At 39.8% G+C, this 19,370-nt stretch overlaps 1 protein-coding gene across 8 annotated transcripts in view; it reads right to left on the bottom strand.

The window, feature by feature from the left end:
* The window catches only part of NCOR2 (nuclear receptor corepressor 2), a 3,277,114-nt gene that overhangs the window by 144,682 nt on the left and 3,113,062 nt on the right, over positions 1-19,370 (bottom strand). For all 8 annotated transcript variants that reach the window (XM_044068530.1, XM_044068534.1, XM_044068533.1 and 5 more), the window contains 3 exons: positions 10,400-10,555; positions 9,676-9,824; positions 180-379 (listed from right to left, as the gene is read on the bottom strand). In XM_044068530.1, the coding sequence (XP_043924465.1) occupies positions 180-379; positions 9,676-9,824; positions 10,400-10,555 (505 nt within the window). The remainder of the gene's footprint in view (positions 1-179; positions 380-9,675; positions 9,825-10,399; positions 10,556-19,370) is intronic.

Genomic DNA, 19,370 nt, shown 5'->3' with positions numbered 1-19,370 from the left:
TACTATGCTCCGGTAAAGAAAATGTGCAATTTACTTGGATCAAATAGCTCTTACATATTGACAATGCCTATGTAGCCCATAAGAAACATACTGCAGTCTCTAAACAAGCATTTAGAGACACATTAACCACCATGAAGAAAGAAAGAATCTTTACTGGTAATACATTTAATAATTCCTACCTTGTTTGTCTTTTCTCATCTTTGTCGGGGGAAAGCCTGACATTCTGGTTATTTTCCTGCTGAAAAACATGTCCCTCGCTTGGGGTTCGACGTAGATCCAGTATTGGGCAGGTGTGGCCTGCAAACTGGTACACCTGTGTCTGAGGAGGGACGTTCAGCTGCTGCGGATGGTTGCGTGTGTAGTCTTGAGTTATAACCTCCTAGAATAACAAGAACAGTACATTTGTAAGACTGATGAGTCATCTTCACCATCTGATTACCTCGTCCATTTTGAAACATTTTGTCTTTTACTCTACAACCCTAAGTCTACCAGAAGGAAACCACAAACATAAAAAAACTGTGTAAGAAACGTACTACATTTTAAAATTACCCCACCGTAAGCATCACCCATAATTTCATAAAACAGTATGGCACTCAGAACTGGTGTAGAACAAACTAATGTGGCAAATACTGCATGTTTCATAATCCCATTACTACTTCCAGACAGTTCCACAACAGCATGGGCACTATGGTAACTTTTTCTGCTTCATACTGCCAGGACCTGAAGTTCAATCATGATCTTCAGTTACTGTCTGTGTTAAGTTTGCATGTTCTCACAGTGTCTATGCGGATCTCCTCTGGGTAACAACTTCCTCCTGCCTCCCAAAAGTATGCTGGTTGATGCTTATCTGCCACTGTCAATGTATATATTGTATTAATCCCTTCCTTGGGGTTTGGGACATGGATGACAAGAGTAACACAATCAGTCTACTTAGCCAGTAAACAAGCAAATACAAATGAATAAATTACATTCAAAATATGACCCCAAAATCATATGAAAATACAACAGCCATGCAGCATGCATAGCAAACAATCTCAGCCAGCAAGCAATGCAAACTGAAAATCCATCTATGGCACAGAACTCTACCAGTCATATATCACTGGAGAACACTGTCATCTAATATACCCGTGTGCTGCAAATGATGAGACCTTTGAAGACTGAAAAGAAAGCAATGTAATCTCTCAACCTCTAGATCCACTCTGCAAAAGGATATTAATGAGGGAAACAGTGTAATCCCTCACCCTTTAGATCCAGTCAGTGAAGAGATCTTAATCAGGTAAGTAGTGAAATTCCTCAACTTTCTGATCCAGTCTGTGAAAGATCTTAATTAAGGAAGCAGTGTAATCTCCCACCCACCAGATTGTCTGTGAAAGAATCTTAATCAGGGAAGTAGTACAATCCCTCATCCCTCAATCTCTAGATTCAGTCTGTAAAAGGATCTTAATGAGGGAAGGTCTCAGAAACAATAAGTAAATTGGCCTACTGAAACAGGAACCTAATGTATGCCAGCCTTACTGTGAGACAAAACCTCCCAAACCACAACCATGGAAGACAGACAGATGGAGCAGCACACTCAGTAAAATGTCAGTGCTACAAGATCCAGACTTACGGTGGGCAGTTTAATTAAACAGAATAAGTCTTAATTAGGTTACAGTTAACTACAAAGAGACAACACTAACAAAAAAGAGAGGACCCAACAGTTAGCAGCCTATTAGGAAACACAGGAGATGTGTTTGGACCTGCAAGGAAAATGTTACTAGTAGACTAGTAGAAAGGAAAGCATACCTTATAAAGATAACTCTTTCAAAGCCTGCCTTCATCCTACAGAGTCATATCAAGGAAGTAATGCCTAGTGAGACAGTGTATGTTGGTTCAAGTAGAGGTGGAACAGAATTTCTGCATCAAGACACTCTTTAAAGTAGCAACTCATAATTCTACTCTTAAAAGAAATAAGGAACTGATAGTCAGATAAGCCCTGTGATTCATAAAGTACCTCACAGCAGGAGCTATTCTGAGGTGTTCCCCACAAATGGAACAATTCCTGGAAGACCCCCTCATTGAGTTTTCATTCAAGAAATTCTGTACTGGTCCTGCTCAGCTTGTCTGCCAAAACATTTTTCTCTGATGATATGTAAGATGCTTGGTGGGTTATACAATGCTGTACAGCTATCTCCCAAGCCATCACAGCCAGTCTGCACTGGAGATAAGACCTGATGTCATCTTGTATGTTTATGTGCCCCATTAATGTGGAACTGTCTGTAATCACCTGTAATAGTCCCAGGAACCACAGGTCATGAAGTGATTCTGTAGCATAGATCACAGCTAACATCTATTTGATTCCACGGGCCTGCAACAGGAACCATGAGAATGACAGAAGCCATGAACACTACAATCCTGATATATTTTCTGACTGAAATCCCAGACTGATTTGAGAAGATCAGAAAAGTTTCCAGATACAAGTTCAACTTTTTCCAGCATTAGAAATGCCTCTGAAGAGATGTATCTAGAAGGTAGTCTAATTTTTTTTTTTTTTTTTTTTTTTGCACAATCGTGTGACAGAGTCTAAGAGGATTTCTGAACATTTTTCTGGAATCTCTACTTGGTAAGGAGTAAAGAAACCTATGTTAAGGACTCCTGACATCTGACAAAAGACTCCACAAAAATCAGTAAGTTGTCTAAATAAGGAAAAATGTGAATTCCCCGAAGCACATTTCCCAATGCTTAAATATAACACCTTCAAGCAAAATGTCTCAAGTACTAAAACAATGAAGGTAGGATGTCATCAGGTGTATGCAAGCACCAAAACACTTAAATGTCATTTGAAACACATAAAAACTCTTTCAAATCCTTACACTTCAGTTAAAATGTTTTATAGGCAGTACATATAGGCAGCACATTTTTTCTCACAAAATCAGCCTCAGTACTAATAATTATAAGCCTGGTTCTTAAAGTAGCAGTTTCTGACAAGAAACGTCTGATTTTAATAAAACTTCCTGTATTCTTCAGAAAATACAACAAAAATATCTGGTAAATATTTAAAAAGGCAATATTTCTATTTGAAGGGTTCCCTATGGGGATTTATCTGCCAAACAAGCCTGTAGCCAACTGTTGCTCCTATGAGGCCTCAGAGCTGCTTTTCCTTGAGGTGGCAAGGAAGTACTATAGTTGTCTACACTACTAATTTATATTCAAGGGGCTAGCCAATCAGCAGTCAGGGTGTTTGTATGGGCGGGAGCTAGAGCTTTTTGAAGACTGGATGGCTGTTGTATCCTGAGCTGGATACAACTGAAATAAACAAAGGCTACTGCAACAGTGAGAATGATGAACATAGTTCCTGCTGTAGCCTCTTATTATGTCCCTGCTCCTTGTAAATCGTCTATCCCAGCAGAGTGCTGCCCCCGACATCTCAGATGCTCAGGTAAGAGCCGCCCTCTCCAAAACAAAAAACACAGCATCAATGGGACCAGATGGTGTCCCGGGCTGCGTCCTACATGAACTCCAAGAAGAGCTAAACCCAAACATAAAACTAATGTTCAATCTCAGCCTTACTACAGGATACGTGCCCAAAGAGTGGCGTACAGCAACAGTGGTCCCTCTCCATAAAGGTGGTGCCTCAACGGATCCTGGAAACTATCGCCCCATAAGCCTGACTAGCTTGGTCTGCAAAGCTATGGAAAGGATCATCATGGACCTCATAAATAAAGATATTGGGGACCTACAAACACTGGATCCTACCCAGTTCAGCTTTGTTAAGGGCAGATCCTGCCTCTTAAACCTGGTTGATTTCTTTGAAACAGTCACCAAGGCCATTGACGAGGGAAGGTGGTCCACACAGCCTACCTGGACCTCGCAAAAGCCTTTGATACAATACCCCACTCAGGCATTATAGATAAGCTCACCAGCTTAAATATAAACCCCTATGTCACTAGATGGATTGCAAACTGGCTCAAGGACAGAACCCACATGGTTAGAATTGCTGGAGCCATGTCAGACTCCAAACCAGTTACAAGTGGTGTCCCACAAGGCTCAGTCCTGGGACCTCTCTTGTTCGGTATATATTTCTCGGAGGTACAGGCCAACACGGAAGGACTGTGGCTGACCAAGTTCGCAGATGACTGCAAACTGGGCGCCATAATCGACTCTCCAGCCGACACAAGCATCCTCCAAAAGGGCCTCAGAAACAGACAACTGGTGCCAGAGCCATGGCCTCAAGCTAAATGCCAAAATGTGTATAGTCATCCCTTTGGCAAAAACAAAGTGCCCACAAATTACCACATAGGTGGTAATCCATTAAGTACAGAAGAAGTAATTAGGGACCTGGGGACCCAAGTTGATAGCAATCTCTCATTTGACAACCACGTGGCCAAAATGGTTAGAAAAACATTTTATATAGCCCACCTAATCATGAAGGGATTCACATCTAGATCAGGGGAGGTCATCGTGCCTCTTTACTCATCCCTCATCAGGCCCATAATTGAGTACAATGCCCCTTTGGGATGTACCTTACCAGACACCTGCAGCAACTGGAAAGACCCCAAAAGTACCTCACCAAGAGGATCAAAGGGCTCAAATAGATGCCATATGCTGCCCAGTTAAAGAAACTCCAGCTCTACTCAGTGGCATACCGCCTGTTCAGAGGCGATCTGTGCCTGACGTATAAAGCCATGTCCAACCCGGAATTAATGGACATGCTGCACCTCAGAAAATCCAAATCCCATCGAGCCACGCTCGAGAGACTTGAACCTCAGCACTGAAATAAATAGGACATGCTGGAGGGACAGATTCATAACCCAGAGGCTCCCTTCACTCTGGAATAAAATCCCAGTCCAGGTTAGGCAGAGTCCCTCATTGACTCTCTTCAAGAGGAATCTTGATGAGTGGATGGGAGATCATAGGTTTACCCCGGGTATCACTTCTGTGTCACTGTTAGACAGAGGCACAGTATACTAACCTCGAAAAAGGGCATAGCAAAATAAATTTAAAATGGGTGGCAAAAGCCAAACACATTCTGGCTAGGCTTATAAATGCCCTAGGGCAGATAGCCTAGTATGAACCTATGAACCTATGATTACAGTCAATAATGCCAGACTTGAGAACGTTAAATTTACACAATTCAGAAATTCAATCAGAATGCAAGAGTTAACTCCATGTACAATCTTCAGCTGGCACAGAGGACTAAAGTTCTGCTTAGTTTTCTCTCTTTTCTGTGCACAAAGCATACAGGATTTGAAGCTTTTTCCTCTTGTTTTTGTTTTGTTTAATGATTTAGGGTAATTGAAATAACTTACCTGGTATCTAGTATTACCGCAGAGAACTAAAACACTACTTTGTGTGCCAAGTGTACAGAGTTAGAAGCAATTTCATTCTTGTGCTCTTTTGAGTTGTTTAAGTGACAAAGTGTAATATTTAAATAGTATCCCCAAGACCATGCATCATTTGTGTTGCAAAACTGCTGTTGTATTAAATTTTTTAGGGAGTTTAGAGTATTATTTAAATTTCCCAGGCATCTAGTGTTCCTCCCCAATATTTGTTCGTTAGTCTAGCAGAGTTTAGATGTGTGGCAGCCCTCCCCACACCCACCCACAAGGACACAAACACACACTCCATCCCATCTCACCCACACACAAATACACATCCAACTGCAACTACCTAAGCAGACACACAATCACTCACAAACATAAACAAAAACCCGTTTAGCATAGCGAGACAGCTTTAAAAAAAGCAACGGAGAAAGGAAGATCTCCGTTGCTTTTTTTAAGCTATCTCGCTATGTTAAACTCCTTTAACATAGCAAGACACTTTCTAAAAAGCAACAAAGATCTTGCGTTCTCCATTGCTGTAACAAAAAAAAAAAAAAAGACTTATACTAACGGAAAAAGTCTGGGCGACTGGACCTTTCTCCATTAGTATAAGTCTGATTTACAATGGGCACGCTAACCAATCAGTGTGCAAGTTTTGGAATATTAATGGGGGGGTCATTGTATAATAGCTTATAACTCAGCTGAGGACAGGGTTTACCATAGACATCCTCTAGACAGCATAGGATCACTTCTGTGGGTCTGTCTCTGAATCAGAAAGGGCCGCCAGCAATAGTGACAGAGAGAGTAAGGGTGTAATGGTGCCAATGGCCCTTTCTGAATCTAACCCAAGGTGTTTACCTGATTTATTATTTATTTATTTTTAAACAACAGGTGATACAGTGAAGCAGGGAGATTTTGCTTTACGTCTGGATCACCTTTTTCTACCAAAAGAAAAAAATGACAAAGAGTTTTATATGACTAGGATCAAAGTGCTCCAAGCTACACAGTGTTTAATCACATGCTGCTACTTTGTACATGTAGCTACTGATTAGCATCCCTGGACTGTTGCTGTCTGTAAAATAGACAAGGAATTTAACTGCATGGACACTGGCAAAAATGAACGCCTTGTAATCTCAGATTTGTGTGGGAAAAAAAAAAATATATATATATATATATATATATATATATATATATATATATATATATATATTTAAAAAATACGGAAAGGCTCTTCATACAAGACATTGCATATCTTAGATATTCATAAGAAATAAATGGTACATAAAACCAGCACATGACAGAACCCAGACTGTAAAAGTAGCCGACTCCAAATCCAGCTCCAGACAAGTGAATTACCACATAGGTGGCAGGACACTAAACATCAAAAGTGTGATGAGAGACTTATGGACACAGGTGGACAGTGGTCTCACTTTCGATAACCACATCGCCACAACAGTCAGGAAATCCTTCTATGTGGCACACCTCCTCAATAAGGGCTTTTCATCCAGAAAAAATGAGGTAATTGTCCCACTGTACTCATCCCTCATTAGACCCATTACAGAGTATAATGCCCCACTTGGTATGTACCTCACAAGACATCTGCAACAGCTGGAAAGGCCACAGAAATACCTCACTAAAAGAATCACAGGCCTAAAGCAGATGCCATATGCTGACCGTCTAAAAAAACTCCAGCTATACTCTGTGGCATATCATCTACTCAGAAGCGATCTATGCTAAACATACAAGGCCATGTCAAACCCTGAGCTGCTGGACATGCTCCACTTAAAGAAATCCCAATCCTACAGAGCCACACGCTCCAGGGATCTAAACCTTATCATCACAATGAACAAAACATGCTGGAGGGATAGGTTCCTGACCCAGAGACTCCCCATACTCTGGAAAAGACTGCCCATATATGTCAAGCAGAGCGCCTCATTGGCCCTCTTCAAAAGGAACCTTGATGATTTGATGGGAGATAGGAAATTCACCCCGGGGATCATGTCAGTCGCCCTGCTAGACAGGGGCACAGAGAAGTAACTATTGTGGGAAGAAATATCCAGGGAATTGTTATGGCTAGGCTTGCATAGGCCTTAGGGCCGATAGCCTAGTACCAACCTATGAACCTATTTCAGGAAAAGGACTTCACTTGTGAATAGCTTAGAATCAACTGGTGAGAAATGATAAAAACAAATTAAGCTGCAGTTTTACAATGAAACCATATTTTAGGTGAAGGTGTCACATGTAAATGAAGTGATGTTATCCAACAACAGGCCACTTTTACTTGTTATCTGTAATGCTGCTACACAGTATTGACTCCAGTGACCATCAGTCAACCCACTGGGAACTTCCCAGTTGGTCCCAAGCTTATATCATCTGAGCAATGTACGGGTGGGGAGAGGGCTCACCTGCCACTACATACTTATTAAACCCACTAAGTTCCTTTTCCAGTGGTGCATAAAGGAGTTATTTGACATAATCTGGCCAAGGTTGAGTTCTTAGCCTGGCATGTCTCCTAATGGCTGACCAGGTTGCTTCCAACCTCTATGATGGATCTACAGCTTCAAAGTCACACTTGATATGGTGGCTTCCAAACTGAGAGGAGAGGTAGCATAAATGTACCATCTAATTTCTCAGGGCCACTTCCTCAACCTCCCTAACATTCTTCTTCAGTTGAAACACCAGTATCACTCAGTACCTCAAAATGAGTGTTTGACAGTTTAAAGCCCTGGAGGCCAGGATAGTAGTATAAATTTGCATCACAAAGTGGTTGAATACTTTAGCCTCCATGTCACTGATAAGTGAATTACTGACTGAAACATTATCAGACCACCTGCTGGCAGTTAGGGGCACCATATCTGGGATAGGAAAAGAATGTTTGTACAAGTCCACAACCCTGTAAAACCAGTCAAGCTTCAAGAGAACAGGATGTTGGGAACTGGATTTCAGGGATGCAATGGCAAAAGCATCAACTAATATCTTATATTAATGCAGGTATGACAAATGGTTTTGACTCTGGTAGGGCTAGAAACATGACAATTCCTCAGATTCCAATTTAAAGTGATCATCCATCCCACTGAAGTATATCATCAAAGGAGACATCTTCTAGTGAAGAAGAAGATAAGGTGTCCTCAATGTCTAAAGTCACAGCTGAGAGGGAAGGAGATATGGGAGATATATTGACACTAGTTTGACTAAGGAGCAGAGCAACTAAGAGTTCTCAGAAGATGAAGGCTCCCTTTTACTTTTTTGAACAGATACCCATCTGATCTGAGGAAGGCTGCAGCTTTTGCAGGAATTAGACAAAATCCTGAGCCAGCTTTATCAGATCCTGAGAGGGGGGCCAAGGAAAAGGATGGAGGATCCATTCAATTCAAATGGTGGCAAGATGGTGGTCATCCAGGATTTGGATCACTTGATCCAACTTCAATTAATCCAAGTGTGTTGCAGCCTCTGGAGAGGTAGTGTCTGAGACCCTTGGTAAAATCGGATGTTGTGAGTTAGGACTGTAAATGTACCTCACCAGACATGATGCCCTCAAGCCTGGGGGAGGGGGGTGGGCTTCAGACTCTTGTGTCTTCTCTTGAGGAAGCTTCTGAACTGCCGCACACTTTTTTTTGGTGGTACATCTGTGAAAGACCTGGACAAATCAATGGTGGTCTTAGCCAATGCATCCATCTTTTTCTTGTTGAGTAGTTTTGGAGAGACTTTACTCTCCATTTTATGGACTTCCTTCTAAACATGCAGCAAAATGGATGACAGGTGTTGTTGTACCCATCCCCAGGCAAGATAACCACTCAGTATGACAACCCTTTTTCACTTTGTAATGCAAACATTTGTGTTAGTAACTTCTGACATCTAGTGCTTCTGATGTCTACCAAAGTCCTACAGTAATAAACATGCAAAAATAAAAAATAAAAAAGAGATTTTCCCCAGCTGTGAATTTACCTGTGTACTCTGGAAGACATTGTTGGTCTTCTGTCCAATTCTTGAGTAAAGAAGTTGAAAACTATGCTGAACTCCCTTGCTTAATATAATCAACTATGAGATGACTGCACTTTGGTGAATACAGGATTTCCTCCACACAGTGGAAACGCAGTTCACTTACAAGTGTGCTTTTCACACATTTGTCTGCTGATGTGCTGTTCTGCCACCAATGGTAGCAGCAGTTATTAAATGGTCACTACAGCAAAATTTAAACAGCTCACAATGTAAACATCTTAACTTCCAAAGCCTCACACTAACAATAACAATATTTCACTTAAGTTACAACTTTACACACGCACACACACACACGCACACACACACACACACACACACACACACACACACACACACACACACACACACACACACACACAAATACAGAAATACTTGCATTAATATGCTGAGCCAGTGTGACAACTCGCTGGTGACCTGTGTGATATGGAGACAGTGGTACTTGTGGGCTTGGTGACTGGTGACCATCAGGTGCTTTACGGAAATGCTGCAACTGAGCTGCTTCAGAAGTTGGAACCTTTTGTGATACTGCAAAAAACACCAGAAAAATGGTTAGCATTACAAAACTGACATTTACCTTGACCTAACCACTCAAAATCAAGAGTCAGATGTGAATGAAAAGAGAATGTAAACTAGTAAGAACTAGCTTAAAATTAAAGGATGCAGTTTTGAAAAAAAATCTAATCAGATAAATGCATTTTGTCTGAATCTAACCTACTGGTTACAACATTGTGGCTGACTCATAAAATGATCTGGCAAACAAGGCTTCAAATAAGTCCTTGTCAAGTTGCACTCTATTCTGTGCCTTTTCTCTCTCTCTTTTAACATATTACTCAAATTAACTGGTTTCAGATTTCAGTTGGTGAAGTATTCTTATCTAATTAACCGGTTTCAGATTTCAATTGGTGAAGTATTCTTATCTCTGAGGAACTGTGCAACCTCTGCAAATGAGATAGAAACAAATGTGACAATCGAATACAATGAATGATACTACAAATACCCTTTTAATAGAAACAATCAACAGTACTCTGCTTTATTTACATGCATCATATATTAAATTAGTGCATTCAGATTAAACTACAAAACAATTCTTGATGGCTAACCTTGTAGCTTTCGCCTTTGGTCTTGATCACTTGGCCCTTTGTCTGACTCTAGGAGGTGCTTCATCCCCTTATCACGAGACAGATGAGGAGAACTTGACGGACTTACTGTTTCAACACCATCAGAACTGTTGCAGTTGTACCCACCAGGAGGGCCTACTGAAACATTATAATCAGTTGTTTACAACCAGCATTTTACCAGCAGCAATACAAAATGCAATGAACAAGTTGGCAAATCGACAGTAGTTGCTATCGGCATGCAACAGCCCAATTTACCCTACTAAAGGAAGCCGCTAGTCCTGATCCACACTTTGCGTACAGGCCTTTTTTTTTTTTTTTTTTAAGTACAGCAAGTCATTAGGGCTAGTTGTTGTTTTCCTACATGACTACAGTTAACGCCGCTATCAGTCCCACAATATTTTAGGGTTACAACCTAGAACAGATGGCTGATGAGTATTTTAACAGTCTGCAGAATGAACTGGCACTATTTAAAATTTTAAACCAGTAGCCCTGGCAAAATGTAAGGGTTAAGGTCAACTACTAAGAATAGAAAGTAACCCATGACAATCGGTGGAAAAAAGACTTCTAAAACAAAACCTTGTAAAATAAGTCAGATGCACTTTCTGAGTACAGGATTGTGCAAACACCAAATATTTCCCAAATGCAACTGTTAATGAATATACTGAATATCTATACAGCTTTTGCAAATGTTTAATTATATGGTATTTGGGAAATATGTTCATACATATGGGTCCCAATTACTTCATCAAAAATTCACATCATTGAATGGCGTTTCGGATGGCATTTTATCGAACATGCCATTTGTCGAACCATTCTGACTGAGATAGTATTACGGTGGGAATCAGGAAATTTGTCCTTTCCCCACTGTAGTACATCTTGGAGTGGGTATATATTATTAGCAGGGGGCACACCCCCCATGAGGGGGTTCGATGATGTGCATCTTCGATGAAGTAATATAAAACCCCATATATACATAGCTCTATTTAGCATGGCACACATCATACTATAAGTGATCCTTCTATTAATATGCATCTTGGAATGGGTATATATTATTAGCAAGGGGGTTTGATGATGTGCATCTTCGATGAAGTAATATAAAACCCCACATATACATAGCTCTATTTAGCATGGCACACATACTGTAAGTGATCCTTCTATTAATATGCATCTTGGAATGGGTATATATTATTAGCAGGGGGGCACACCCCCCATGAGGGGGGTTCGATGATGTGCATCTTCGATGAAGTAATATAAAACCCCATATATACACAGCTCTATTTAGCATGGCACATATACTATAAGTGATCCTTCTATTAATATGCATCTTGGAATGGGTATATATTATTTGCAGGGGGGCACACCCCCCCCCCATGAGGGGGGTTTGATGATGTTCATCTTCGATGAAGTAATATAAAACCCCATATATACATAGCTCTATTTAGCATGGCACATATACTATAAGTGATCCTTCTATTAATATGCATCTTGGAATGGGTATATATTATTTGCAGGGGGGCACACTCCCCATGAGGGGGTTCGATGATGTGCATCTTCGATGAAGTAATATAAAACCCCATATATACATAGCTCTATTTAGCATAGCACACATCATACTATAAGTGATCCTTCTATTAATACACTCATGTTTCTACACTAAAATATTCCTACACATTTTGAGTACACACACTACTGTGCAGTATCTGAGTTACTCTAGGTTCACGCATTTGAATATTAAGCCTGTGATCTACTGTTCTAACAGCCTAATGCAATCTGTCTGTGCTGATGTAATCAGTCTGTACCGATGGAATTGGTCTATACTGGTGTAATCGGTCTATATTTCTCATTACCTAAAAATTATCTAACAATTTCTTCACAGTCGATACAGACATCTAGTGTTTAACTGGAAATGGTAGTTTGTTTCATAATTTAGCTAGACACCATCAGCAATCAATCCCTCTTTTTCCTGTTGTTTTTAATTTTAGCATTAGTAACCAATCACCAGACTTACCACCTCACAAAGAAGTCAGCCCAACAGTGCCTTTAAGAGTACACACAGATCACCCCCCACAAAGGCCTATATAACACTGACTACAGTGAGAACTCCTTTAAGCTATCTGTGCCAACTAATGGTGTTGCCAGCCACCACCTAGGAACACTGACTACAGTGAGAACTCCTTTAAGCTATCTGTGCCAACTAATGGTGTTGCCAGCCACCACCTAGGCCCGTCAGACACATTCAAACATTCTCTTACTATACATGGTGTTTTGCTTGGTAAATACAAAAAGCTGAATTGTACTTTTGTGGCTTAATTAATCTCACGTGTGGGTCACAAGTACTTCTCTGCAATATCCTAATTGTCCCTTTACTTTTACATGAGTAATACCAAATGCCATTCTAACCTCTGTAGCGATATTTTGATGAAAGCTAAAATTATTATCTAGAAAGTGTACCTTAGTTCTTTGTAACATTGTCCATTATGAGCGACTCCACTGTGAATAATAAAGCGCTGTTTAATCAATATGCAATTATGGAAAAGCAAAATGTCTAAAACCCTGGAAGGCTGAAACTAAAGAATGACAAGTCGAAGGTTGTAATAAATGCAAAAGCTTTTCTGCACCCCCTGATGTAGATTAAGTCTCTACACGCCTGAACTTCATATATACCAAGAGGTTGCACAAATTTGGAGAAAAAAAAGTGGGGAAAAAAGAAAAGAAAGCTCATATTCTCCCTCATAATGCAAATCTAGAAATTCAAACATAGACACAATCTATGACCTAACCAGCACTGATGCACTGAAACATTAACTAGAAATGGATAGCCTTCCTGTTTTAACAATTTAACACACAACAAAGCAGAGCATGAAGAGGCACAGGCTTCTCATTTTATGACCATAGCTTCTACAGTCAAAGTTCAAAGTGTTTATACCGAACATGAGAATGTTGTCAAAGGAGAACAAGCATAGTCTGTTAGTTACATTAGACCCAAACTTGAATATGGAATAATAATATGGAAATCTTATAATAAAACAAGCGTGAGCAAACTGGAAAGAGTACAGCGTAAATATACCAAGGGCATCCATGGATGTGAAAATTTAAGTTATTATGAAAAACTAAAATATCTGAACTTGCACAGTGTTTCATACAGACATTTAAGAGGAGACATTATTCAGGTATATAGGGCATTTAGAGACAACTACCTCTGGGAATGTTTGGGGTTATCAAAAATAGTACAAAATCATCAGACAACCTATGTAGAAGATTCTATAGGAATGAAAAGTGTAGTAATTGGTTCTCTGACAGAGTAGCTGATTCCTGGATGAGACTACCAAATTACATTAAAGCAAGTACTAGTTTAGATACTTTTAAGAACAGCCTGGACACTTGTATGGGAACAAGTGTTTTGGTATAATTGGCAGACCAGAAGATTATTATTGCCCGTGCTTGAAATATTTGTATGTATGTATGTAAGTATATAATATTCAGGACCACTACAGCACCATTATATCTGCTGTGGCAGTTACAATGCTTTCCGTCTTGTAGTCATCCACTTTGTCATTCACAGCTTGCTGCTCTCTTCTGCCTCTGAAAAGAACTAAAATTAAAGGCAAAATAATGAGCTCTGCACTACTCTAAAATTCATACACGTGGTGTTTTGAGAATAGTTACCCCACTGTGACTCTCTATTCTATTAAGGACTTAGTTTTTGATAGTAATAACTGCACTATTGATTAATCTTTTAACTGTTTTCAGCTTATACACCATACCTATATGCAAGACCTTGTGAAAGGCTTATGGCAGATCCAGATACACCGGGCGAACTATGAAACCTTCTACATCAACAGTAAGTTACTCAATAAACACTGCTAAGTTTAGAAACAAGACATTTCCGTCACAAAATCATACTGATCAGTGAGTGAGAGTTCACCTGTTTCTTTTTGAAACTGGGGCACAACCCCCACCCCGTTACGCTGTATGCATGTAAAACTGGTAAGTAATTATCTGTAACCATATCAACCTCTCTTTGGTGAAAAGGAATTCCTCACTGCACAACACTTTTTTTGGTAATGTTTTGGTAATGTTCATCTTTCAATAATCTGTTAAATCTTGACAAATGTATATGCTTATTTATTCATTTAATGTACTTGTATGAAAAAGCTTGTAGAATATAATCAGGCTCAACCGAGGGTTCCTCATTTTTTTTTTCCAAATAACTTTTTATTTATTTCATATAGAAGAAAAACAAAGAAGTAAATGAACATTACATAAAAAATTGAATATGCAGATAAACCTAATATAATATAAAGCTCTAGAACATTCCAAAATATATACAATATAGATACACAACTAAACTAAACTACAACTGGACTCAACTAAACTAAATAAAACTAAGATGCTACCATATAGAAAAATGAGATGAAAGAGGAAACTTGAGGATATGAGGGATACAAAATGGATCTCCCAGACTAAATTGGGATGAGAGCCATACCGATCTGTGACCCCAATTAAGTACAAAGAATTAGTTCGAATAACTTTTTCCAAACTTTTTCAAAGAAGATTTTTTTCCTAGGTCCTATTGTTATAAATTTCTGTGCTGAGATATAAGTAAGGGCCATCTCCTTGAAGTTATTCCAAGAAAGTTTGGTACGATCCAGCCAATTGTTAGTAATATATAGTTTAATCAAAGAGCATAGAATGACTAGAACATGCAGGTCTAATTTAGAGAGGTTTAAAGTGAGTGTTCCTCATTTTAGTCGAGGCTTTTTCAACTTCAACTGTGCTAAGTGGAACACCACCCCAAAGTATAAACCCTACCCTACCTCTTTACCTCTTGCATTTTTAAAACTGTTGCTAAACCTTTCACAGTACAATGGATATACTTTAGGGCCACAAAGAATTCTGTTCTCCTTTTTTTCATTGTATCATAGGTTCATACTAGGCTATCTGCCCTAGGGCATTTATAAGCCTAGCCAGAGTGTGTTTGGCTTTCACCACCCATTTTAAATTAATTTTGCTATGCCCTTTTTCGAGGTTAGTATACTGTGCCTCTGTCTAACAGTGACACAGAAGTGATACCCGGGGTAAACCTACGATCTCCCATCCATTCATCAAGATTCCTCTTGAAGAGAGTCAATGACGGACTCTGCCTAACCTGGACTGGGATTTTATTCCAGAGTGAAGGGAGCCTCTGGGTTATGAATCTGTCCCTCCAGCATGTCCTATTTATTTCAGTGCTGAGGTTCAAGTCTCTCGAGCGCGTAGCTCGATGGGATTTGGATTTTCTGAGGTGCACATACCTCATCTTTACCCTTCATTTTTATGATGCAGTTGAGAAAAGTACATGTGTGATGGAATATTCAGCTGTAACAACACGTTCAACAAAGATGACCACTGCTTGTTATTCACTGTACTGAGAATTAGGTGATCATCTGTCCCTCTAGCCTGTCAAACATCCCCAGAGTGGACTTCTTCCCATATCCAGGGTTCTGCATGCTGCTAAGTAGAAAAAGGTGAGCATCTCACACCATCTTCTGTTTTGGAAAAAGAAGTCGCAAACTATGCCCATAAGTCCTGTGGTAGTAACAAGGACTTAGTCATGTTAAGCTCTTTCTCATCTTCTAGAGTGTCTGTCAAACTAATTCACGAAACACTATTTCAGTTCACTGACTAATACATTTATCAGATTATTGTATTCCACAAGGCTTGCATGAAATGCCCCCCTCTTTTTGCTTCATATTTTCCAGCAGTCCCAATTCCCCCATCCTCTGCAGGGTCTACCAGCTCCTCATGCCACCCCTAGACTTTCTACAACTTAGTGCTGAAGCTGGAGTGGATCTTAAGGGCATCCTGGGAAAACATGCCAGTGACTGCTTCTGCTGGGGGCAGTTTTTCTTTATTTAATGACCTACCCTCACATTAATCTCCCAAGTTCATCTATTTCATTCTAGGGGTATGCCCCACTGTGGACAATGCCTCCCTTCAGGGAACTCCTAAACAAAGAGCCACCCTCCACAACAGGCACGCCTATCACTCCTTACCAACACCTCAGACAACCAAGTTTCTAATCGAATTTGGGTCGCCTGGACCATAGTTAAGGCTTTACCCTTCTCCATCACGGCTTGAAAAATGTATCCCTTCATAGTTGCAAATAGACATTACTATGTACAAAACTACACCTTACATGTTTCCTTAAACATATGGTACATTTGTTAATCTGGCATTAGTAAGTTACCTGTTCATGACTAGGATGAGTGATTTGAGAAGCAAAACAAAATAAACAAAATGAAGGAGGTTTTCGCAAAGTTATGTTCGGTGACAGTTACTTGAGTTTAAAGTCTCAATTTATTCCAAAACATTATGCCTATGTCAAAGGTATTTCAAAACGTTAACATACAAAAAGTAGTATCAGCGCTGTGCATTTTTGAAAAAAAAAAAAATTAAATTTAACAGAATCACAATGGTTAGCTTTAAAAGAGTTTATAAAACATAAGGATGGGTATATAGTTAAACCAGCAGATAAACGATGAAATAAACGGTTATCCTATGAGTCATCTCTGCGTTTTTGTACAACTTTTTTTTTTTTTGTTTGATGATTTTTTTATGTCATGGTGAGTTTTACTCCAATTTGTTGTACTGTGCGAGTTTGTGGTGAACATTTTGGCATTTCTTCCCCTCTTCTCCACTGTGATGTGACCTTGAAGTTGGTATACACAACTTGGGGAGTGTCAGGGACTCCACTTCCACATGGAAGGGTGCAATATTTTTTTTTCTGTTTTTATAGGTTTATTGACTCAACATTTTTTAAATTAAATTTCTGGTAAATGGTGAGCTAAAAAAAAAAAAGTAAAATAGAGGAATTGTAAACACTGACTATGGATAGGGACAAATACAATACGTGCCTTAACTTGTTAAATACAACAGATTATGAAAAACTAAAACAATAACTATGTGAACAGTATAATCAAGAACTCTACAAAATATTAGAAAGACACAAGACTTGTGGATTCTTGACTCAGGATGATGCTAAAACTCTATTTATACAACATCCAGATGAGCCTTTCCTGGGATTCGGAATCATTTTTCCACATCACAACAGCCAATCTGCGCCTCGAAGGGCCAGTTTAGAGACTCACTAAGCATAAATCTGAAAAGCCAAGAAATGAACAGCCTGCATAATTTGCATTGATGACTGAGTGGGTAGACACACATTAAACACCAGGGTTATCATACACTGCCTTGCTTAATTTGGCAGGTGAGGAATATTAAGTGCTTGAAAAGTGAGGCATAAACTTTTAAGCAAGTCTGCTTAAAGGTAATAAATGGCTAGGCATCTTACGGTCCCTCATTATCACTTGCTTAGCACTGTTTCTAATTTCCTAAATGAACAACAGTATGAAAATGAGGGTAATTGCTGACGCAAGAGAGGGTAAATAATACTGCACAGTGATCCAGGAGATGTTATCATCAGGGTTGTTACTTACAGCAAAATCTAGCCGTTACGGGAGACTGACTACAAAAACAAGTATACAGTAGTGGCCTCATTAGTCAAAATGTATAGGCAAAAGGCATGTTGCCACTGCTAAAAATCATAGTATTCCATGTCACCACCCACACCTGGGAAATTGTGGAGTACCTATCCCTGTGGACACCAAAGTTTGTGTGGCTTACAGAGTACCAGTACAGGGCCCTTACAGTGAACAATGCGGGACACAATAGCGTATTCCAAGCATCTGTCTTGAGGATACTCCACCAGTTCCTTATTTCTATGCTGCAGCATGCAGGGGAGCAGATGCAGTTTCCACATACCACAGAGGAGAGAGGCAACACCATGTAGCATTTTATGACAAAGAACATTTCTCTGAGATACTGGAGCCACAGAATGCATCTACATTACAATAAATTTCTACCTGGAGAGCAAGGACAATGATATATCAACTGTAAGGGGTTCCACTCCATCAATTGCTAAGTGGTCTGCACATGACATAATTATAATATACAACGTGCCTGCAAGATATCCAAATACTGCTCACACCTCTCACATCTGACATACCAGTGATATACACTAGCCGTTTCTTCAAGGTGCTTTTCCACATGGCCATCTGACTGGCAGTGTTGGATATGTTCTGGAGTCATGGCTAAAAACACCAATCAGAAACCCACAGACCATGGCAGAAAAAAGCTACAATAATGTTCTTTCACAAATCCAGGTCAGTGTCAAATATGTTCAGCCTGTTAAAGGCCTACTTCTGCTGTCTGGATATATCTGACACTGGACTGCAGTATAATCACTGAAGTGTGCATTGTATTGCACAAAAACAAGTTATGTTCTTACCATAACGTTCTATCTGTGTTGTTCATTTTCATTCTTCCTCGACCTGGGGGTCTTGGATCCAACCTCAGATCTGACTTGGCCACTTTCCAAGCTCAAGATTTGAAGTTAAAGCTCCTCCTCTCCATCCCATAATGCCTCCATCCCCCAAATACTTCAGATTGAGTTTGCTAAAAATATACAACTAAGGTACCTACATAGTCACAGAAGTACAGAAAGGTACAAGAGCTCAACACAGGAAAGTACAGTTGTGTACATAAATGTAGATGTTTGAGTGTATTCACTGTTGCAGTCATCACACTTGGGTTATCTGCCTGCAGGTAGCCCTCAGCTGGCCCGAATACCAGAGTCTTGGGATTTCTGCGTCAGATGCTGTCGCCTCTTCCATGATGTCAGGTCGTCATGGGTATAAAACATGCAGCCAATGCCATAACATCAGTTTTTCTTGCCCCAGAAGTCAGGAGCCCCCAAAATAGGAAGCAATTACATGGTATGGAACACCTCCAGTAAAAAGTAAATACCATTGCCATAAGATATGGCCAAAAAGAGGATAGGTAGAAAGAATAGAAAAGTCACAGGGCTGGAGGAAGGGTAAAGTACAGTTGTGTACCTACCATAAATGTAGAT

This window comes from Protopterus annectens, chromosome 4.part0 (assembly GCF_019279795.1).
Source record: "Protopterus annectens isolate FY-2018-M chromosome 4.part0, PAN1.0, whole genome shotgun sequence".
In the NCBI taxonomy this organism is placed as follows: Eukaryota; Metazoa; Chordata; order Ceratodontiformes; family Protopteridae; genus Protopterus; species Protopterus annectens.
Note: the sequence above shows the minus strand (reverse complement) of the source record. Positions and strands in the feature narration are given on the sequence as shown.